Source organism: Lepus europaeus, chromosome 6 (assembly GCF_033115175.1).
Source record: "Lepus europaeus isolate LE1 chromosome 6, mLepTim1.pri, whole genome shotgun sequence".
Taxonomy (NCBI): domain Eukaryota; kingdom Metazoa; phylum Chordata; class Mammalia; order Lagomorpha; family Leporidae; genus Lepus; species Lepus europaeus.
This window is the reverse complement of record NC_084832.1, coordinates 14,190,524-14,214,197: the sequence shown is the minus strand read 5'-3', so window position 1 is coordinate 14,214,197 and position 23,674 is coordinate 14,190,524. Positions and strand designations below refer to the sequence as shown.

At 51.2% G+C, this 23,674-nt stretch overlaps 1 protein-coding gene across 4 annotated transcripts in view; it reads left to right on the top strand.

Moving 5' to 3' along the window:
- Nucleotides 1–23,674, top strand: part of FARP1 (FERM, ARH/RhoGEF and pleckstrin domain protein 1) — a 291,757-nt gene that overhangs the window by 222,549 nt on the left and 45,534 nt on the right. For 2 of the 4 annotated variants that reach the window (XM_062194003.1, XM_062194002.1), the window contains exons 6-13: nt 4,420–4,517; nt 11,929–12,043; nt 12,878–13,025; nt 15,980–16,075; nt 17,541–17,704; nt 18,540–18,608; nt 20,459–20,534; nt 21,340–21,520. In XM_062194003.1, coding sequence (XP_062049987.1) covers nt 4,420–4,517; nt 11,929–12,043; nt 12,878–13,025; nt 15,980–16,075; nt 17,541–17,704; nt 18,540–18,608; nt 20,459–20,534; nt 21,340–21,520 — 947 coding nt within the window. Of the gene's footprint in view, nt 1–4,419; nt 4,518–11,928; nt 12,044–12,877; nt 13,026–15,979; nt 16,076–17,540; nt 17,705–18,539; nt 18,609–20,458; nt 20,535–21,339; nt 21,629–23,674 lie in introns of all 4 variants that reach the window. The other 2 variants (XM_062194001.1, XM_062194000.1) reach the window with 1 other exon arrangement.

Below are 23,674 nucleotides of genomic sequence, written 5' to 3'. Positions count from 1 at the left end.
TGTCAGTGAATCGGTGAATCTCTTCATCTCTATTTCCCTCCCCTCCTCAAATTAAAAAAAAAAAAAAAGTGACCTTCAAATTGGATACATTACAGTAGATCTGTTGGAAATAAGGCCTCAGATGAGTGCCACCCGTGATCCTGGCATTCCCTGAAAGGCAAGGCCCTGGCTGGGGTCCTGCCGCCATCATTGCCACCAAGGAGAATGGACTCCATTCAGAGTCCTTGGTTTTCACTCTGTGTGCTGTTTTAATTTTATGTGGTGCCCGTCGAGTGAAAGTGTCTATGGATTTACTTGGAGTTGTTTCCATTTATAGCACTACAAGGGTTGCTGTCTCCCAAGTCAGCATCGCAGCCGGTGTGCTCAACTTACAGACGGCGTCGTTAAGAAAAGCCGATAGCATCCGTACCCAGGAAGGGATTTCTCACGTTACCGGGGCCCCGGAACAGGGAGAGTCCGCATAATCTCCTTGCGGTTTGCAAAAAGGCTGTGCTCGCCCATAAATGAGTGAGCTTTCAGAGCCTCAGGCCGTCTTGTGGTCCACATGAGGTCATCAACAGAGGGGCCTGGGGCCTGCTGGCTGCTGACCTTGACTCTGTCTCCTGGTACTTCAGTGTGAACGCAGAACGCTGTGTGTGAACTGGTAAATGGTGAAATATTCAGAACCCGATGCTCTCAAATGGTTTTCCTTTACTTTTTTATTTAAAAGGCAGAGATATAGACAGGTAGAGAGGGATTGTCTCTGCAAATTCACAACTCAAACGCCCACAACTGCCAAGGCTGAGCTCGGCCAAAGCCAGGAGGCTGGATGGCAACCGAGGTCTCCCATGTGGATGGCAGTGACCCAACCCCTTGAGCCATCAGCTGCTGCCTTCCAGGAATCAGAAACAGAGATGGGACTCAAACCCAGGTGCTTGGACATGGGACGCAGGCGTCCCAAGTAGCAGCATCTTAACCATTGTCCCAAAGGCTACCATCAACATGTAATGCTTTTAATGTATAGCCCTCCCATTTATTTGAAAAATTAGCCACATAGATTAGAGTGAAAACCTGTAGCTCTACAAAGTATGGAGCCAATTCAGAAAGGCCTTTGGTACTACTCCTTCCCACACGATCCTATATGTTGACGTTTAGATTATGTTCATTGCCTTTCTTCCTTTCAACTGTCCGGGGCGGGGAAGGAGAGAGAGCCAGGGCAGGAGAACAAGAATAAACATTCGGGGAGCTGGATAAAGGTCAGCTGTTGTCAACCATGGATCTGTAGGATTTGGGTTTTTCATTGTTGGTGTTGCTGCCTTTGTCTTTTTGCTGGTTGCACAATTGTCACTGTGGTTTCTTAGTTCTTCATAATGGAACCTCCTAAACAACATTAAAGAGTTTCATTATTCTTTAATTGAAAATTGGTGCTGACATTTATTGAATATTTTTGTTCTGATCGTTCTAGTGTGTGGTAAGCACAGACATTTCTATAAAGATTAAATGGGAGGGCCAGTACTGTGGCGTAGTAGGTAAAGCCACTGCCTGCAGTGCCGGCATCCCGTATGGGCAACAGTTCGAGAGCCAGCTGCTCCACTTCCTATCCAGATTTCTGCTGTGGCCTGGGAAAGCAGTAGAAGATGGCCCAAGCACCTGGGCCCCTACACCTGTATGAGAGACCCAGAAGAAGCTCCTGGCTTCAGATCATTATAACTCCGGCCATTGCAGCCAATTGGGGAGTGAACCAGTAGATGGAAGACCTCTGCGTGTGTGTGTGTGTGTGTGTAACTCTTTCAAATAAATAAATCTTAAAAAGATTAAATGGGATAATAACACAGAACAAAGCATGACTAGAACAGGAACACTTTAAGTTGTTAAAGGCCTTTTTGAAAAAGAACCCTTTATCCTTACAAAGGCCGAATCTTTCCACGCCATAGAGTGGAAACAGCCACATAAGTAACTACAGAAGCAGAAGTGCTGTGTCCCTGTTGCCCGTGAACTTGCTGTGATGATGCCCCTTCTGGCTTCTCCATGTGCACGCATGTGCACTCGTGTCCCATCCAGCTCATTGGCTACACTCTAACCTCCGTTTGCTGTTACTGATCCCTGCCTATTGGCAAGTCAGGTGCCTTCTGTGCCTACAGTTCACATCTGGTTTTTATGTTCCCGGGCCTCTTGTTATCCAGCCTGGTCCCTCGTCGTCCTTGTTGAAGATCCATCTTACGAAGTATTCTACCCGCTGAGGTGGTCTGGTCGCCTCTGCGAGGTTCTGTTCTGCGGGGGTCCCTGTCCTTTGTATGTCCTGAGCCCTGGCGACTCATCCTAAAGGCTTGGCATGGGTACAGTGGAGCAGGGGGCTGGGGCCCCCCAGAGGTCCTGTGTGCTTCCCCTGGCGTGGATCTTGGTAAGACTGTTCATTGGCTTATGGGGGCGACACTCCGGTCTTTCCATGAGGAGTAAAGCTGTGTAACTTTGGCCCAGTGCCAATGTCCAGCCTCCCAAATGGCTTTTCCACCAATTGGCACTCCTGACTGGAATCAGTGATTCTATAGCGGCTGTGGAGCACGGATTTTCTGATTCACTCCTGCTCTGTTTGACATTGGCCTCTCGTGCAAAGTGACACCTGGCCTCCCCCCCTTGGGCTGGCTGGCTGGCTGTCCTGGTGTCCTTCTTGCGCCAGCTGCAGCGTGTGTGCTCTGTTCTTTGACTGCCAGTTGTTGAGCACAGAGTCCCTTTAATAGCTCATCTCCAACGGTGACACATTGCACTCTGCCTGCTTTCCCTTTTGTTAAGGATCCTTGTGAGCCCATGAATCTTCATTCACTCAATGCGCTTTGCTTCACTTACTCATTCTTAGCGATCTTGGAGTTGTGGCCCCTTCAGAATGCTTCAGGATGCTTCTTGTGATGCAAGCCGCCTCCTTCCTGGCATAACTGGAAAGCCCAGGCTCCTCTCATCCCCTGTTCCTGGAAGCTGAATTCCCCAAGGACCTGCTTCTGGGTCCTTGCAGTAGGGTCACTGTGTGAGGGGCAGTATCCAGGCACTGAGGGTTGCTCTGGGAAGACACTGCTTCTAGCAGGTGGGCAAACATAGTCATTACCCCGCTGTGTGTTCATGTTAGGATTGTCTAGTACATTCTAACATTGTGTAGTCTTTATTCAATTTCTTTGATATCATAATTATCTCTTTTAAGCAGAAATGTTGACTTAACAGTGTAAAGAAGAGATTTTTTAAAAAAGATTTATTTATTGGCCGGCGCCGTGGCTCAACAGGCTAATCCTCCGCCTTGCGGCACCGGCACACCGGGTTCTAGTCCCGGTCGGGGCACCGATCCTGTCCCGGTTGCCCCTCTTCCAGGCCAGCTCTCTGCTGTGGCCAGGGAGTGCAGTGGAGGATGGCCCAAGTGTTTGGGCTCTGCACCCCATGGGAGACCAGGAGAAGCACCTGGCTCCTGCCATCGGAAAAGCGCGGTGCGCCGGCCGCAGCGCGCTACCGCAGCGGCCATTAGAGGGTAAACCAACGGCAAAAGGAAGACCTTTCTCTCTGTCTCTCTCTCTCTCTCTCACTGTCCACTCTGCCTGTCAAAAATAATAAAAAAAAAAAAAAAAAAGATTTATTTATTTAAAAGGCAGAGTTAGAGGAAGAGACAGAGTGAACAGGAGAGATCTTCCACCTACTGGTTTACTCCCCAAATGGCCACAGTGGCTGGACTAGGCCATGCCAAAACCAGGAATTTAGAACTCCATCTGGACTTCCCACAGGACTAGCAAGAGCCCAAGGACTTGGGCCATCTTCTACTGTTTTCCCAGGACACAGCAGAGAGCTGATTAGGAAATGGAGCAGCCAGAACTTGAACTGCCACTCATATTGGGATGTTGACATCCCAAGAGACAGCTCCACCCACTGCACCACAATGCCAGACCCAAGAAAAGAATTTTAAAATAGCTTCAGTTGAGTTTTACATTTCTGGTAACAAAGGTTTATGGAAGTGGCTAAGGGAATGTCACGACACCAACAAGATGGGCTCATCTTTCCAATTCCGTCGGCAAGGTTCTCACTAACCATGATCAACCGCTGTTATGCATGACATAAAATCCTTTTCAGGCATGTTAGGCTGATCCTGTAAAGAAATTCACAATGTTTTCTAGATCCTGCAGAAATATATAGGGTGATTATAATTGTACAGTTGTATGGCTCTTTCCATATAAAATAAGATGCCGCACTCATTAAGTGCAAAGATGGCAGCTTGTGTCTATAGGGAAGAAGACACTGTCACTGCAGCAGGGCAGCAGGAAAGCCTCCTGGACCTGCAGACTCCCCTGTTGTTTGGCTTCATGTAACTGTGTTTGGTGCCTCCCCGCGCCGACAGGTTGCCACGAGTGGCCCTGCTGCCGACGCCGCCTTGGTCTCTCTGCGTGACGCCACCTCTCTTGATCTTCCCAGGTACCTGTTCGCTCTGCAGGTGAAGCAGGACTTGGCTCAAGGCAGGCTGACGTGTAACGACACCAGCGCTGCTCTCCTGATCTCGCACATCGTGCAGTGTAAGTCCTGGGGTTTCCTTTGCACAACACGTTGAAAGTATCACAGTGGTCTCATTGATGAGGGGTGGGGGTCACATTTTCCAGGAAAGCAGTAACAATGTCTGGGCTGTTTTTGCTGGTAGCATGAACCCCACATGTGGACGGGAAAAGGTTATTCCTGACTTCGTCTCATATGCGTGTCTCCAGACATTAACCTGTGAATTCCGCGAGTTGGTGTGTTTTGTCTGCTTTTTTTTTTTTTTTCTAAGTACTTGTACGTAATTGATCTTTTAGTTTTCTCAAAGGAGAAGCTTGGATGGACAGTGGGCAAGTAGATGAAACCTTTTCGTCTTGTTCTTGGATTAGATATTCGTCACATTAGCCTAAGACAAAACACTACCACAGAGTTCACTTTTCTGGAGTGCTTTGCCTCAAAAGTTGAGTGAACCGAGTCACGTGAAGCTAAACTGAACCCTAGGATGTTTAAAAACTCGGTATTTCGACTTGTCTTAATCTAGAAAAAGAATAAACTAGATTGTGTTCATTGCAGGGCTTATGGACAACCCACTTGGGCACGTTTTTCCTCTCAACAAAGGCAGAAATTGCTGGAAATGAAAACTATACATTGTTTCAGAAAGTAGGCCTGTAGACCAAGGTCGACATGTATAAAGAAGCACAGTTATTAACAAAATTGTGCTATCACATCAGCTCTTTAATTTCCATTATACACAAAGCAGCTCCATGTGACCAGCCCCATCGATTCTGATAACTGTCCAGTAAACAATATTTCTGAAAGTTTGTTAGAAGTGTCACTCCTCGTGGTCAACACGTGGCCTTAGTCCAAAACAACGAGGTAACTATCAACAGTGCTCATCATCTTCGTTTTTATATGAGCATTATTGAATGTCTACTAGGCTTGCCAAATAGCTGCTTTTTTATCAGTTAGCAAGCATAACATGAGAAAAATAAAGAAAAGGGGTATTCCTTTATTATGCCAGAGCTATGTGTTATCTCATTTAATTCTTACAACACCCCCCTCCCCCATCCCCACACCAAAGTCAGGGTCGGGTCTACCAGTATCCTCATTTTACAAATGGAGGGAACTTCGGCACAGAAGTTAAATTGCTTTTGCCTTTCTTGGGTTTGTTCTTGGAAGTGGTGAGGTGTGGGACCGTGCGGGCCTGGGGAGGCACTGAGGCAGGCAGACCTCATTGCTGTGAGTTCACTGATGACCCCAGCAGTTGGCCAACCCTCCCTCCTCCATATCTTTTGGAATCATAACAAACTCTTTTCCGTAAGGCTTTGGAAATTGAATGATAGCATAAATACCTGTTTAGCATCTGAGGTGTTGAATAAACATTTCTTTCTTTAATCTCACTTACTGCAGCCACCCCTTTATGATCAATGTAGAAAGTTGTTTGTTTTTTAAGATTTATTTATTTGAAAGGCAGAGTGACAGAGGGAGAGACAGAGATTGTCCATCCGCTGATTCACTTCCCCAGTAGCTTCAGTGGCTGGGCCTGGGTCAGGCAGAAGCAGGAGTCACTAGCTCCTTCTGGGTCTCCATGTGGGTGCCAGGGACCCAGGTACCTAGGCGGTCATCTGCCGCCTTTCCTGGTGCATCAGCAGGGAGCTGGATCAGAACCGTAGCAAAGGCCGGCCCTGTGGCATAGTGAAGTCTCCGCCTGCAGTGCGGGCATCCCATCTGGGCACCCGTCTGTACTTCTGATCCAGCTCCCTCCTATGGCCTAAGAAAGCAGCGGAGGATGGCCCAAGTCCTTGGGTCCCTGTACCCACGTGGGAGACCTGGAAGGAGCTCCTGGCTTCGGATCAGCTCAGCTCCAGCCGTCATGGCCATTTGAGGAATGAACCAGAAGATGGAAAACCTCCCCCTCTTCCCTCCCCTCTCCCTCCCCTCTCCCTCCCCTCTCCTTCCCCTCTCCTTCCCCTCTCCTTCCCCCTCCCTCCCCTTCACTCTCCTTTTCCCCCTCCCCCTCCTTCTCTCTCTGTCTCTGTAACTCTGCCTTTCAAATAAATAAATAAATCTTTAAAAAAGAAGTGAAGCAGCTAGGACTAGAACTGGGACTTCCACACAGGAGACTGGCATTGCAGGTAGCGGCTTAACCTGCTGCACCACAACACCGGTCCCACAATGGAGGATTTTGAAAGGAAGCTTCCTGAATGGAGTAAAACTTCACAAAACATTCTGTGACCCTGGGCGCTGTGTCAGCAGAAGATGGTCTCACCAGAGGGTCCCGACGCCAGATAGTATTGCACTGTTTTCCTCGAGTTAGAGACCGAGAGATGTTCCGTCCACTAGTTCACTCCCCAAATGGCCGCGAAGGCCAGAGCTGGGCCAATCCGAAGCCAGGAACCACGAGCTTCTTTCTGGTCCCCTACATGGGCGCAGGGGCCCAAGCACTTGGGCCACCTTGGGCTGCTTCCCCAGGAGCATTAGCAGAGAGCTGGATCAGAAGTGGAGCAGGCAGGACTTGAACCAGCACCCATATGGGATGCGGGGATCACAGGCAGTTCCTTTACTCGCTACACCACAGTGCCAGCCCCAAGGTTCTTTGTTTTTCAGGCTTGTTCTACCAAGAAAGTAGATTTTATGTGTTCTCACCACGAAAAAAGGTATGTGAGGCAATGGATATGTTAATAGCTCAATTTACTTACCCCAGGATGTGTACATATTTCAAAACATGTTGTAGTATTGTGACAATAAATATGTACAGTTTTTATTTTGCCAATTTAAAAGGAATATAATTTGAAAAACAATTGTGTTAACGATAGTGACTCCCACTCACCTACCTGGGAAGTGGAGATGTATTGACATCCAGGAAACCTTATCTCTGTCAGATACCTCCCTCTTCCCCAGACACTGGCAAGTGGCTCAAAATCCTCCCAGAGCCTTGAGTTCCAGGGCAGATGTGGGCTTAACAGTTAGGATGCCTGCATCCCACATCGAAGTACCTGCGTTTGACTCCGGCTCCATCTCCTAACTCCAGCTTCCTGCTGATGAACACCCTAGAGACAGTGGTGATGGCTCAAGTTATTAGGTTCCTGGGACCTGCATGGGAGACCTGGATGGAGTTCCTGGCTCCTACTTCTGCCCCCACCTCACCGTTGCCAACCCCAGCCATTACAGGATTTGGGGAGCGAGCCAGCAAATGGAAGCTCTCTCGCTCTCTTGAGCTCTCTCTGCCTCTTAAAAATAAATCAGTATGTAAATAAAAAATAAACTTGTGAGTTCTCCAAAAGATGGGTGTACAGCTCCTGCTGTTCTCATAGCATCTCACATATAGTCAGGAGATATATAATATTTTAATAATCTTCTGCCGTTTGTAAAGCCCAGGTTCTACACAGGCACTCACTGATAAAAGGAGGAATTGGGGGCAGGTGTTGGGTCTGCTGCTTAGGACATCAGCATTCCATACTGGAGCACCTGGGTCTGAGTCCCGACTCCACTCCTGCTTCCGGCTTCCTGCTAGTGCACCCCTTGGTAAGCAGCAGGTGATGGCTCAAGTCCTCGGGTCACTTCCTCTCATGTGGGAGACCTTCAGCCTGGACTTCTGTGGCCATTGAAGCATTTGGGGAGTGAACTAGTGGGTGAGAGCTTTCTCTGCTTTTAAATTTTTTTTTTTTTTTTTGACAGGCAGAGTGGACAGTGAGAGAGAGAGAGAGACAGAGAGAAAGGCCTTCCTTTGCCGTTGGTTCACACTCCAACGGCGGCCACGGCTGGTGCGCTGCGGCCGGCGCACCGCGCCGATCCGATGGCAGGAGCCAGGTGCTTCTCCTGGTCTCCCATGTGGGTGCAGGAACCAAGCACTTGGGCCATCCTCCACTGCACTCCCAGGCCACAGCAGAGAGCTGGCCTGGAAGAGGGGCAACCGGGACAGAATCCGGCGCCCCGACCGGGACTAGAACCCGGTGTGCCGGTGCCACAAGGCGGAGGATTAGCCTGTGAGCCACGGCACCGGCCTTAAAATTAATTTTTTTTTTTTTGACAGGCAGAGTGGATAGTGAGAGAGAGAGAGAAAGGTCTCCTTTTTGCTGTTGGTTCACCCTCCAATGGCCGCTGCAGCCGGCGCATCTTGCTGATCCGAAGCCAGGAGCCAGGTGCTTCTCCTGGTCTCCCATGGGGTGCAGGGCCCAAGCACTTGGGCCATCCTCCACTGCCTTCCCGGGCCATAGCAGAGAGCTGGCCTGGAAGAGGGGCAACCGGGATAGAATCCGGCGCCCCAACCGGGACTAGAACCAAGTGTGCCGGCGCCGCAAGGCGGAGGATTAGCCTGTTAAGCCGTGGTGCCAGCCAATGTTTTTTAATTACAAATAAAACCACCACTGGAGTAGCGTGGAGATGAGCAGGGCCATGTGTCTGCAGGTTGTGTCTGAGTGCCCAGTGAGGACTATTCTTCACAGTGCATGTTTGTCAAAGTCCAAGCCCTGGAGATGGTCCATTCTTTTATTGACACAGCAGCATTTGGGGTTTTCTTGGTCATTCCTATTTTTGGCTGCCAGTCAACTGCCAAGGAGGGTAGTGGATACATGAGCTGATACGACATCTGTGACATAAAACATTAAAAGATATTAAGGCATAGCTTGAAAATGTGTTGATTCTCAAACTCTCAAAACACAAGGAGGAGCCTACCTCTGGATTTCCAAGGAGAGTACACGGGGAAGAATGGGTTTTATGGACATCCGCCGCCATTGCCTTTGAGGACTGGGGAAGGTCACACGGCTCAGAAGAGATGGGAATGAGCTGTGTTGACCCTGATGCCAAAGGAAAAATGGAATGCTGAGCTCTTTTATGTGGAATTATGGAAGGGAGTGTATTGTAAGACCCTGGGGCATCAAGAAGCCCAAATGTAAAGCGCTCAGGAAATTGAGGATTTAGTTGGTTTCTCCATCTGCAGCCATCCCTCATTCTCAGACCCTGTGTGCTGTGCTTTGACTGGGATGTGGCTGCCAAACTCATGCACGTCTTACGTTGATGGCACTGAGAGGGTGTTGATGGGGCAGGGACGGTGTTTAGAGGTAAGCCTGCTGGGAGCCAGGCTGTCAGGTGTGTGCACCAGGAAGGTGGTTCTCAGGAGAGGGTCAGTCATAGAAGCCAGGTTGGACCCTGACTCTCTTGTGCATGCTGCTTCCTGGCTCGCCAGGGGATTGTTCCCTACCGCCTCCCCCCCAATACACACCCTCCATCATTGCCATCTTGGGACATGCAAACCAATTGGGATCGTGGATCTTGGGCTGTGAACCTCCAAAACAGCGAACTAAAATAAAGTTCACATGTAACTTCTCTCAGATACTCTGCGATCATGATGAAAAGCTGTCAAATACACTATATTTACAGATTTGATAATATGGCTGTGCCCAAAATGTTATCTGTGTACATGCCCAGATGGCAAAACATTCAAGTCGCACACTACGCACAGCCCCATTTGAGGTCAGTTAGCGTGCCCTGCCTTCTTATTTCCGCTCTCAGACTGCTAACAAGTGTCCTTTTCATGGTCTATTTACTGCCACACTTTTCAATCTTTTGTGCTTATTGTTGGTGATTTCACTGTTGCAACGCCCCCAAGCACAGGACTAAGTACTGTGTACAGTCCCTCAGCGTAGTGCCGGGTGCCCTATGGCGTAAATACGTGTTTAATCAGCTTCGTCAAGCGTGAGTGCTGCTTGTTAGCCATGTGTTCAATGTGCATGAATGAGCAGTGTACACTAAATAAATGCCTTTCAACAGAAAAACACATGAAACGGGTCAGTTGACCAAAATATTTCAAGAATTTAACAGGAACCTAAACCTATATTTTCCCTGGGAACCATGGTTTAATCTCCCTAATTCATTGTTCCCAGTGACCTTATACATGATAACTTTCTCAAGTAAAGAGAAGCAACCCTACCTTCTTGAGACAAGATGAACGGAACTACAGAAAAGTGAGGACTGCCGATGTCAAGACAGCCAATAATGATGTCAGCGTGGCCAGGGATGTCCCCACGCTGCCGTTTTCTGTGATGGATGGTGGCAGTTTTACTCTGCAGGGGGAGGTGAGCTTAGTCTAGAAAAGACATTTAGAAAATAGTGTTATTGGTCTGTCATAGCAAGAGGAAGCTGGTGAGTGAGTCTCTCAGCGGCCCAGTGGTTGCCAGGTGCACCGGATGGTGTTACGCAAAACACCTATCCCCAGTGGGTGTGATTTATGGAGACTGTCGGGCCCTATCTGAGGTGCTGCCCAAAGCCTGACTGATAACTTACTGTGACAAAGTGAAAGGCAGGTTTCATAGCATCTGTTCGCTTGTCGTTCTTCAAAACAGCTGTCTGTGGCCATCAAGCTCCTCTTAATTGTGCTTGTTAAACAGCAGAGATGACCAGGAAAAGGTGTCCTGCTCCGATGTCTTCCAGTTGGTCTAAACTGGGCTTGAGCCAGGGCTGTTAAGCTAAGGTACAATCACAATTTTAAAACTCTGCCCTTTGTGGGGCTACATTGTGGCATAGCACATAAAGCCACCACCTGCAGTGGCAGCATCCCATATGGACGCCAGTGTGAGTCCCAGCTGCTCCACTTCTGATCCAGCTCCCTGCTAGTGGCCTGGGAAAAGCAGTAAAAGATGGCCCAAGTGTTCTGGCCCCTGCCACCCACATGGGAGACCCAGATGAAGCTCTTGGCTCCAAGCTTCAGTCTGACTCAGTTCTGGCTGTTGAAGCCATCTGGCCAATGAACAGTGTGTGGAAGATCTCCCCTCCCCCTCCCCTTCCCCCTCCCCCTCTTTCAAAATAAATCTTAAAAAAAAAAAAAAAAGCCCTGCACTTTAAATTTCCACATTATAACTACCATTTGACTTTGCTGTGATCATGTGAAAAAAAAAATTTATTGTAGATAAAGTTATAAGACTTACAGTGTGGCCCATTATTTCTGACAACAGGACTCCAAGAAGGTTAAACTCTTTTGAATTATTTTCTAAAAGCACTAAACTGTCTACCTTTATATCTATCTGCAGTCCCCTGTCTTCATGATAAAGCATTTGGGTTTGCACTAGCAATTGTTGTATGTGCGATTCAGAATTTGTTTGTAGAGTTCTGGAATGCCAGGGCCTGTGTGTAGGCCAGGGGGTGAGGTCATCCGAGTTCACGGAGCTCACTGCTGAGAAAGGAATGGTGGGGAAGAAAGCAGGAAACTGGGAATGTGGGTGGCTGAAGACAGATGGGTCTCAGGTTCTCTTTCCAACGTGGAGGGATGGGAGCGGTGGAGGGGTCTTCCTACACTGCCTTCAGGACAGTGAGAAGACATCCAGCCCCTAGGATATTCTAGAACCTCCAGCTGGGCTCTGTTGTCCACTGGCTTCCGGCTTCCGGTTTACTAGCTGTGAAATAAACACAGTATGACACACTAATCCTTTGCGGCCTGTTTCTCTCTCTCTCTCTTTTTAGCCGAGATTGGGGATTTTGATGAAGTGCTGGACAGAGAGCATTTAGCAAAAAATAAGTACATACCTCAGCAAGACGCGCTAGAAGATAAAATTGTGGAATTTCACCATAACCACATGTAAGTTTCACGCACGGCTTTGTATTTCCTTGGACTTGCTTCTCTCTGTTTCCCAACACATATGGGTACATGCACACGCTGTCATGAACATTTGCACAAGGGGAAGAAAATACAGTTGCTCACGGGGCCCTGTGTCCCTCCCGGAGCCTCAGAAGTGCAGGGCACCCACTCAGGGGTGGGGCTCAAGGCCCTGGCTTGCCTCCCCGTGAGACTAGAGGAGGCCTGGAATCGTAGGGCATCCCAGGCTTGGGAATGGAAGGCTGAGTGACACCAAGGGACCATCAAGTCACTGTCGCAACAGGAAATTGAGAGAGGCCTATGAGACATCAGGCACAGAGGCTATTGTGGACATCTAGAACCTTTGTGACATCTCCATCTTTGGTTTGTTATTTTTGGCCAACAAAGCATTTTTAGAAGATTCTCTGTGCTTTTCAGCGTTGCCTTAAAGCAGGCATTGAGCCTGGTGACAACAGGAATGAGATTGCCTTGAACTTTGCTTTGCAACGCTCGACTATTGTAAGTGACTTAAAAATCAGTTTTAACGCAGTGGTGTTTTGCTTCTATGCGACCTTCAAGGACACTGAATTTCTAAACAATTGGCACAGTGCAAGCTGGACTTTCACTGTTTTGTGTTACATGAGCAATAGAGCTTTTGTCCTAGCTGCTGGATTTGGGGTTATAATGCACAGGAGGTTGGGTGTCATTTGGTCGGATGGCCCCGCTGTCTGTGATGAAGTGCCTTTTTATCTCCCAAGAGAAACTGTTTAATCTCAAATTAATGGACACAGGGAATGCTCACCTCCTCGCCTTTCTCTGTCACTTTTGTTTTATCAGTGGACAAACCCCAGCAGAATCAGATTTCCAACTCCTGGAGATTGCCCGGCGGCTAGAGATGTATGGAATCCGGTTGCACCCGGCCAAGGACAGGGAAGGCACCAAGATCAACTTGGCCGTGGCCAACACGGGCATTCTGGTGTTTCAGGTGAGAGCGTTGGGAGCCCAGCTGGTGCCTGTGCTGATGGGAGGAGTTGGCCCTTCACCCCTGGTTCACGTCGGGTGGGCCCAGGTAGCACCTCTGCTAGTGACCGTTGGCTGCACAAGGAAAAGCTGACCTCATCTTGGGTTTTTTTGTTTTCGAGGCTTTCAGCTTCTGGATTTTATCTCATTTGCTAGGGTCACAGAAACCTACATCCCTCAGTGGACCTATGCTTAGGAAATAATGGAGTCAAGATTTCACACCCCAAATAAACACCTTTTTCACCCTTGTGGACGAAATTTTACAGCAATACAGTCTTTTCTTTCTTTCTTTTTTTAATTTATAATCTGATTTTGGTTAAGCCAGCTTATTTGGGGCTTCAGTTATCCCTAACTTAAAAAGGCAAGCGCACTGTGTGTACTTTCAATATCAGGCAGTTTCATAAACTCCAGGGAATGATGTCCTTGCCTTTAGTAGTTCTTCAGCGGAACAAATCGTGCTTGGATCCTGGCTGTGCTCAGCGGAAGGACGCACAGTTGTACTCCAGCGTGTGTGTTCTCTTGCTCGCCCTGCTGTGGGACCATTCTCTTAATCAGTGATTCTTTCTTTTTTCTTTCTTTTTTTCTTTTTCTTTCTTTTTTTTTTCTTTTTAAATATTTATTTATTTAATTGAAGAGCAGAGTGACAGAGAGACAGAGATATCTTCTGTCCTCTATTTCATTGACCAAATGGCCACACTGGCCAAGGTTGGACCAGGCCAAAGCCAGGAACTCCCTCGGGGTCTCCCGTGTAGACAGCAGGAACCCAAGCTCTTGGGCCATCTTCCACTGCTTTCCCAGGTGCATTAGCAGGGATGGGACCTGGAAAAATGGAGCAAGCAGGGCTCAAGCTGCCAGTGTCACAGTTGGTGGCTTAACCCGCTGCGCCACCATGCTGGCCCCGTCCAAGTATTACTGACGCACAGTAAAGGATACGTACTTCAGGTGTGCGGGTTGGTAAGCCCTGACTGTATGTCCTGTGCAGCTGTCAACAGAATCAGAATAGTGAACCTGTAAGGGTCGTTCAAAAAGTCCTTAGGCAAATGGAGTTAAAAGGTAAATTTGTTTGGTGCAGAAAAAAAGTCTGGAAACCTCTGCATCAGTTTTTCAGAATATCCATTTTCCAAGCCCTCATGGCAGACTCCTCGCCTGCGTGGGAAGTGTGGGTAACCTGCGCTTCACTTCCGGTGGGTGCCCCAGCCCCACCTTCAGCTCCCATAAGCAAAGCATCTGGCTTTCTCGTGGGTCAGGGGCCGGCATTCCACTGTGGGGAGCTGGACCCTGCGCCTGACCCAAAGCCCTTGTGTGAGCTCACCGGCTTTGCGTAGATGCCCCATCTGTTTCCCCTGGAGTCCCAGCCTGTGCCAGCCCCGTGTTGGACACGTGGCCGCAGAGCCACACCCTGAAGAGAGCATGGTGGGTTTCACGGTGGGAAGTAGGAAGTAAGTGATGTTTTGAAGGAATGTGGCATGGAGGGTATGACCACCACCAACCCTTCCTGACCTGATGAACAGTCAGTGAGTATCTGATGAGAAAAATGGCCAGAGGGTCAGTGCCACGGACCACTAGGCTAATCCTCCACCTAGCGGTGCCGGCACACCGGGTTCTAGTCCCAGTTGGGGCGCCGGATTCTGTCCCGGTTGCCCCTCTTCCAAGCCAGCTCTCTGCTGTGGCCCGGGAGTGCAGTGGAGGATGGCCCAGGTGCTTGGGCCCTGCACCCCATGGGAAACCAGGAGAAGCACCTGGCTCCTGGCTTCAGAGCGGTGCAGTGTTCCAGCCACGGCGCACTGGCCATAGTGGCCATTGGAGGGTGAACCAATGGAAAAGGAAGACCTTTCTCTCTGTCTCTCTCTCTTTCTCACTGTCCACTCTGCCTGTCCAAAAAAAAAAGAAAAAAAGAAAAGAAAAGAAAGAAAAATGGCCAGAGAAGCAATGTCTATAAAATTCAAAATCCCAACCCTTAAACATTTCGAAAAAGTCATACGGAGAGAAAAGGAGTGTCGCACAATGGCATTAACAGGCTCTGGTTGTGTTGGATGCAATCTAAACATCTTGGGGTGCCAGGTAACTTAACCATGTGCGAAGCGTGTATCTTGGAATTGGTCATCTTCCCTGTGCCTAATTCCCTCATTCCTCCGATGTGGAATCACTGGGCCTGGGGTTGCAGGGGCTCAAAGGGACCCTAATTTCAGTTGATTCACAACAGGTAGCAGTAGGTAGCTGGCAGCTCCCCACTGTGGACTTGATAGAGACCAAGTCCTACTTGGTCCCCAAAGACATTGGGGATACGTGAGTCCTTCCCAGAGACTGCGTGCTGGCCTTGAAGATGTACGACAGTCGTGGCCTGCCAGCCTAGTCCTGGTGGTGCTGTAAACTTGGACAGGAGCCAGCCCAGTGTGGACCACTATGGAGTAAGAGCAGCTGCTGGCTAGATGGGCATGTGCTTGGGGTCTCTTCCTGCCACATGCATGGTGATTTGGGGCCAGTTAAAATAGAAGTGTGTTGCAGTTCCCGAGTCTGTGAAATGAAGTTGTTGTTGTTGCTATTATTATTATTATCATCATCATCATCCTCATCATCGTCTGCCTTGCTGGGTTTTATGGGATTTGAGAAAATATGGATGAGGCCAGAATCTGGCATTCCTAAGAGGTGGCTGTTAATTTTTCATTTTTCTTTTCCCTGTTGCCTTGGCCAGCTGTGCCATCCAGACAGGCAGGCTTAGTTTGAGTGCCAGATCATGTCATGAGTGCCAAATCGTACAAGCAGTGAGCAGTAGTGATCCAGGAATGGGTATCGCCCAGTAGCCACAAGGTGGGGACTGCTCCAGCAGTCCTGCCTTCCGCTCGCACCAGCAAAGCCAGCCAACGCCCAGGCTGCCGACTCCGCGTCTTCTGGCTCACCGGCCGCTGCCTCTGTTCTTAGGGCTTCACGAAGATCAATGCCTTCAACTGGGCCAAGGTGCGCAAGCTGAGCTTCAAGAGGAAGCGCTTTCTCATCAAGCTCCGCCCCGATGCCAATGTAAGTGACTGGGGGGAGGGGGTGCCCGCTGAATCATGGGAGGAGTGTGCCCTGCTAGCGGATGACGTCTGAGCTCAGAAGGCCCACCTGAAACTGGCCAGCTCCCACCCCGGTGCTGTTGTGAAAAGGCACCCAGGAGTGTCTACAGGGACAGCTGTATCCAAGGGCTCAGTGACACCACAGCTCTCATTCATGGTAGACACTGAGAGGGTGAAGAACACGCACAGATGTGCGCCTAGGGAGAGGGTCATTGCCCTGTAGGCAGCCCCAGCCACCAGCTGATCACCCAAACTGTGCTATTGCTGTGTATATGGCCCCTGGCCCAAACTTATGACCCCACTCAACTTCCTGCCATGTTCCAAGCATGCACCTGTCCACCTGACATGCCGACGTCTGCACCCCACAGCTCCTAGGGAGCTCCTCCCCATGACTGGCCAACCAGGGTCTCCCACTTGCTGCAGAACCCCTAAGAGCATCAGTGCTGTTCTCACCAGGGGGAGGGACTTAGCCTCAGCCTGTGCACCTGCTGGCAGTGGCCATTAGGAGGTGCATGGCAGGTGCGTTCCCCAGTGTCCGCCCCAGCCAGTACTCAGCCCTCTTCCCCAGGGAAATAAAAGATGGCAGGTGGTAGTCCAGTGGGACAGTGTAGCTGCACTGTGTATTGAACGGGCTTTCCTGGGCTGACCTGGGAAGCAGACACCCACGATCATGATTTCTAGAAGATAGATTTTGAGTTCCAAAAACCTAACTTACAAATGAAGAACTTACAGCATAACTTGGTTTGCGAAGTTGGGGCTGCCCAGGACCGTGAGTTTCCCCAAAATAGTCGGAGCTGCTGGGAACACACAGGGCTGCGGTAGACTTGTTTATCTAATCTGGCCACTAAAACTGCGAGTGTTGAGCGTGGGAACAGAAAATCACCATATCCCCTTTCCAGCGTCCGAGGGCACGGCCTGCTCAGCGCCAGGAAAGCAGCTTCATTTCCTGTCGAGGGAGCTGGAGGGGCCTCCTGGCCACCTGGGCCCTGGGCTAGTTCATCAGGAGGTGACTTCAGACGAAAGGGAACCCCACAGGGAAGGAAGCAGGCAGGTGGACTGTGTCCAGTTACTTAAGGAGGCCCACAATGAGTGTTAACGCTGGGAATTTGCCTCCGATGGGAAGTGCAAGCCCAGGAAAAACCCTTGCCTATGAATTCTATCAAAGAAACCGCGTCACTTCCGCCAGCTCTGACCTGCCGGGTTCTGTTAGAGCCTCGAGGGAGTGCTGCGGGGAGGGGAAATACTGACGGATGACGACATCTTGTCATTAGGAACGAGTGTGTTTCGCTAGATCTTCGAGTTTAATGTCTCGTTGTAATAGAATGCACCATGAGGTCGCACTGGAGAAGCATCTTCTGTGCCTCTCTGACATTGCCACAGAGGTCTGTGAGCAACGGGCCAAACCCGAGCATGTCTCGTCCTTGCAGAGCTCCTACCAGGACACCTTGGAATTCCTGATGGCCAGTCGGGATTTCTGCAAGTCCTTCTGGAAGATCTGCGTGGAACACCACGCCTTCTTCAGACTCTTTGAGGAGCCCAAACCAAAGCCAAAGGCTGTGCTCTTCAGCCGCGGGTCGTCGTTTCGGTTCAGGTGAGATGGGCGCTTCTCGCCTGTGTGTTGGCCCTGTGAGTCTTGTTCCCGAGCTGCTGCTCGCCCTGCTGCCCAGCAGGTGCGTGAGGTGAGTGCTTGTCGGTCTCCAGGAGCCACGGCTGGTTTGGCATTTCTTAGGGTCCCGGCGGCTGCTGGTGTCAACCTGTTGGGCGCTGCTGAATGTTTGAGAGCAACCAGGCGTCTGACCGGCCACAGTAGACTCCTGAAAACACCTATGTAATTCAGAAAGCTCTGCCTTTTCCCATAGAAGCTTCTGATCATCACTTGGTTGTGCTTCACAGACTAATACGTAGTGGGTCCATCGTTGGTCCACTTTTCCATTCATTTCTTCGACACATATTTGACTGTCTACTGTGTGTCCAGTACCATCCCAGCTGGTGAGGGGCTAACGGTGAACCAAATCACCGTGCATGCCTTCAGGAATGGACAGACTCGTGGAATGGTTGATTGATAACTAAACCCACAAGTAAGTGGGTTCAGTTACTGACTGCTTTTTTTCTGTATGTACAAGAGGACTTCAAAACCTGCATGGGAAAATGGAATTGAAAGATTATTTTGGTCCAAAATTTTTGAAATCCATGCAGTTTTTTCATAATATACATTTTCCATGAATTTGCCAAAGACTCCACTTACAGGGAAAATGTCAAGAGACCGAATGGACAGGAGCCCACAGCTGTCTTAGCCTTTATTCCCATAAAGTGCTGGAAGTGCACTTCTGTCACAGAAGGGGGCGAGGGTCGCAAGCTCGGGATCTGTGTTTAAATGAAGATGCCTCTGTGTCTTTCCCCCCTGTCTTTCCTGGCATTCGTTCTAGCGGCCGGACCCAGAAGCAGGTACTGGACTACGTCAAAGAAGGAGGCCACAAGAAAGTCCAGTTTGAGAGGTAAGAGCAGCTTGGAGGCAAGCTCCTGTCTGAGAACATGCATGCTTGTCAGGGAACAGCATCTTGCTGTTTCTCCATGCAGGCCCTACCTCACCGTCGACCTCAGCAGCTTTATGTTAGAATTATCTGGGCCGGCGCCGTGGCTTAACAGGCTAATCCTCCGCCTCGCGGCGCCGGCACACCGGGTTCTAGTCCCAGTTGGGGCGCCAGATTCTATCCCGGTTGCCCCTCTTCCAGGCCAGCTTTCTGCTATGGCCCGGGAAGGCAGTGGAGGATGGCCCACGTGCTTGGGCCCTGCACCCGCATGGGAGACCAGGAGAAGCACCTGGCTCCTGGCTTCGGTTCAGCGCGATGAGCCGGCCGCAGCGGCCATTGGAGGGTGAACCAACGGCAAAAAGGAAGACCTTTCTCTCTGTCTCTCTCTCTCACTATCCACTCTGCCTGTCAAAAAAAAAAAAAAAAAAATTATCTGAAAGGCAGAGTGACAAAGAGGGAGATTTTCCATCTGCTGGTCACTTTCCAGATGCCTGCGATAGCCACCACTGGGTCAGGAGAAGCCAGGAGCCAAGAGCTGTATCCAGGTCTGTCCTGTGGGTGGCAGGAGCCCAGGTGACTTGGGCCATCACCTGCTCTTCCCAGGGCAGACAGGAGCAGGAAGAAGGATAAGAAGTGGAGGTGACACTGGATCCCAGGCTCTGTGAACGGCTGTTGTGGCCATTTGGGGAGGGAACTAGCAGATGGACGACCTTGTTCTTGTGTTCCCTCTCCCTCTCTCTGTAACTCTGCCTTTCAAATAAATAAGTCTTTAAAAATAAAATATTTTGAGGCCCAAATGAAAAACAGCGACCTCGTGTCTCCCGTCTGGTTGCCAGTGTGGATGCTCCAGGGTTTTCCATGTTGGCTTGGGGTGTTGAGAGGAAAAGCCAGCCATACGCTGGGATTTCACCTCTCTGCGCTCTGTGGCTGTCTCCGACACCTGTTCGCTGGAGACGAGGGTGAGGCGGACTGAAGAAGGGAAGAGACGAGGTTCAGCCCCTTCCTTCTCCTGCAGCGCCTGTGCGCGCTCTCTGAGCCGGAAGTTCCCGGAGCCATAGCAGTCACATTGAAAGAGTGAGCCAGTGGTGGTAGTTGCCTCCATTACAGAACTGATCCGGAAAATAATTACCCAGAATGCACTGATCGATGTTCTATCGTTGGGCCATGGCTCACGCCCGGCCAGCCTCCTTCCTCCCTCCCAGACTTTCCCCGTCACTAGAAGGCCCTGTGCCGTTGCTGGTCCTCCATCAGCAGCCCCACGGCGAGTGCTGAGAACTTCCTCGAGACTTCAGTACCATGGGAACCACGCATGGGTGACCGCGTCTGCTTCCCACTCGCATCATGAAAGCCTCTCTAGGCACATCCTGCGAGGAGGAAGGACCTGGTGCTTCAGACCAGGGACCTTTGGTTTCACTTAAAGACACACTCGCAAAAACTCACCTGGGCACCAGCGCTGTGGCGCAGCAGATCAGACCACTGCCTGCAATGCCATCATCCCATGTGAGTGGGCCCTGTTTGAGTCCCGGCTGCTCCACTTCCAATCCAGCTCCCTGCCAGCGCGCCTGGGAAAGCTGCAGCAGCCGGGCCCCTGCCCCCACATGGAAGACCCGGATGGAGTTCCAGGTGCCTGGCTTTGGCATGGCCCAGGCCCAGCTGTTGCAGCCATTTAGGGAGTGAGCCAGCAGATGGAAGATCCCTCCCTCTGCACCCCTCATAACTCTGCCTTTCAAATAAATAAATTTAAAAGAAAAGGAAAAAAAAAAAAAAAAAAAAAACCTCCCCTAGTCTCAGCTGTCTTGTGTGATTTCTTCCAGAAAGCACAGCAAGATTCATTCCATCAGAAGCCTCGCCACGCAGCCTTCAGAAACCGACTCAGAGGTGCCAAAGCAGGTGCGTCCCGAGGTGTGCCCAAGAACCCCGTTCTATTCCACACTTCCTCCTCCAAGCACTTGCCCGTTCTACATGGTTTGTCCCTGGGCTTTCTTACAGGTGAGAGTCTGCCTGGGTGTGTGCCCTGGCACCAGCCAGAGACTCGAGGCCTTGGGCATCCAGCCTGGGGGCAGCAGGCCCCGTGGTGCAGCCTGTTTACCCCAGAGCGTCTGTGTGCTGAGCCGCAGTGGCTCAGAACTGGTAGCCCTGGTGGCCAGAACTCGGCACTGGGGGCCGGCCCACCGCCATGAGCCAGCAGAGCTGGCTTGGGTGAAGAGGTGGGGGACCCTTTTGTCAGCTCCTGCCTAGGCCCCAGGTCTTAGCTGCTGGCGGGAGTCCCACAGCTGTGCTCCAGGTCAGCCGAACAGGAGCCGGGCTGTTGTCACTCTTGCCTCTGCCTTCTTAAGAGGCGCAAACAGAGGTGGTTGTCGTTTTTCTAAGGTCATGCCAAGGTGTCTCCTGGAGTCCACAATGGGTATTCCTTGTGTCCTTGCGAGCCCTTCCTTGGGAGTCCCACTGTGGGCTGGAAGGGCCGTCTTGTTCCATAGAAACCCAGTATGAGACGATAAGCCCAGAAGGAACCTTCTGGAACATGACAGAAGTCCTCTGATGAGTGCCTACCTGTGGTTCTAACCCGGGGTCCAGCAGCTTGCTCAGCTACTGCCAGTGTCAGGACCCGCCACGAGACTGGATGCTGCCTCCTCTCTCCTCCTCAGCCCTGGTGTAATGTCCCTTTCTCTCCATCCCTTGCCCACCCCACCCCCAGTCTCCGCAGAGCGCCAGCCTGACCTTCGGAGAAGGCGCCGACTCCCCCCGGGGCCAGAGCCGCCAGCAAGGGAAGGAACTGAAGGTCGCCGCCCCCTCCGCTGCCGCCCCCGCCCCCACCGAGGATCCACGGCCACAGCCGGGGCCGCAGGCGAGCCCCGCTCTGCAGAGGAGCCCAGCGGGTAACAGGCAGGCGGACGGAGCCAGCCCGGCGCCGCCGGAGGAAGAGGAGGAGGTCGTTAAGGATAGCACCCAGCAGAGTAAAGCCCAGCCCCCGCAGCCTTGCACAGGTCCAGCATTCCGGGCTGCTCGCGGCAGCAGTACCTCCATTCCTTTCATTGACTGCAGTGACGTAGATAGCGAGTACGACTTGCTCCGGGAGCAAGTGTCCCGCTCCCGGTCCCAAACAAATGACAATTATGAGGGTGATGTGACCAGCGGGGTCTATCTGCTCTCCAGGGATGAGAGGCAGGGTGAGGCTAGGCGCAGGGCTTCCGCTCACTCTGCCCTGTCTTCCCGGCCCCCTTCTGGAGAATTCCTTGATGACGACTCCGCAGACATAACCTTTGACATGAGCGGGAGCGCTGGGCTCCCGAGGCATAGCTCGCTGATAGATGAAATGTTCAGGAGCTCAGGCGTTCACAGCCCCCTGGCCGCCCCCTTGTCTCCCAGCAGCAGTAGTTCAAGTCCAAACATGAGCTGGGACAGGACCGGGTCCCAAGGCTATGTTTCGGAAAACGGACATGACCAGAGAGAAGTGGTGGGAGAAGACACTCTCCCAGGCCAGGCTCCTTGTCACGAAGGCTCTTCTCCCATCTTGCAAAGGCCCTACCTACGGACCCTTCCCAGTCGGTACAATAAGTCAGAGACAGACCCGCTCATCCTTAGCCAGCTAGCGTCGACGCCAGAGGCCGTGGGTAGCTTTGATGTCCACGGTAAGGGTGGGCAGGCCAGAACGGCTGCCCCCAAAGGGGGGAAGCTGGCCAATGGCATGGAAGGCCAGCTGGCGCCCCTGCAGGTGACTGAGGGCTCCACCAGCAGTGGGACTGAATCAAGTGATTCGGACTCCGAGATGGTGAGCCCTTCGGGCCGGCCCCTCACCGTGGGCAACCCCATGGTCCTGCGTTCCCCTGCCATGCTGCTGAGAAGTCAGGTGTCCTTGGGGGGCCCACGTTTGAGTGAAGAGACGGAGGAGGAGGAAGAGTGAGGAGGTCGGCGGGCAGGTCTTCAGCTGTTAGGGACCTGGGGTCCTAGGAGCCCAGGGTCTCGATGGAGGTGATCTCCGATGACTCCCTAATTTGTAGCCAGCATTTGATAGCGGAAGTTTCAGGCAGGCACGTGGTGGAATGGAATCCACCTGGCTCCTAAAACCTTTAAGAACAACCTTTTACACGAGAGTCTTCCTGTCCGCGAAGGATGTATAGGTTAGCAGCAAGTCCTGATGACGAGCGATGACCCGGAGCCTGGCTGGCTGGCTGGCCGGCTTAAGTCTAGGAAGAAACCCTCTCTGACGAATCTGCCCATGTCGATAGTGAATGAGTTTTCTGTGCATGTTCAGCTGTGGAAGCAGCTCTCCCTTCTGGGGCTGAGTTAGGGGCCTGGGGTGTCGTTGAGGTCACAGGAGAGGCGTTGACTGCCTTGTCCCCTGCCCTTCCAAAGGAGGAGTGCCTCTCTGTGCCTCGTAAACTGGGGAACTGACAAAATTCGAGGCCAAGTGCGAGTTGGTCGCTAGCTTAGATGGTGTTGGTGAAATCTTCGTCAAGGATAGCGGCTGTCTTAAAGGGAATGCGCTGGGGTTCTTTCTGTTCTCCAGGCCTCCATTGAAATGCTCTAAAGGTCGGTCAGACCCTCGTGAATTGCGATTTACTTGACATTGCCTGTTTGCTCCGGGATTGTATTAGGGGAACAAATTGTTAGGTTTTGCTGGCTCTCAGAACCTGTTGGTAAATCACAGAAGTGCCGTTGCGTGGTGATGGAGGGGAGAGCCGTGCCGCAGACAGGCTCTGTTGTCACCAGCAGGTTGGCCCATGAGCTCAGACCTCCCTGCCTTTGAATCATTTCCGGCTCGGAGGAGGAGCGCTTCCCAGGGGCGTTGGCACAGTTCGTTTTTGTGCACGTTCTGGCCAAGAGCGTTCTCTGTCCAGAGCAATGATGCTTGCATGATTCTCTGAGCAGGAGTACAGCAGGGGCGAAGGACAAGAGGTTTGACTTCTGTGTAAGTCTCGCCCTCTGTCGGTCGCCTTTACCCAGCATTCCTGCCTGCTGTCATCTTGCGTGGTGTTTCTGTCTTGGCTCCGTATTAAAATCATCTGAGATTTCAAAAATGAAGCCTAGAG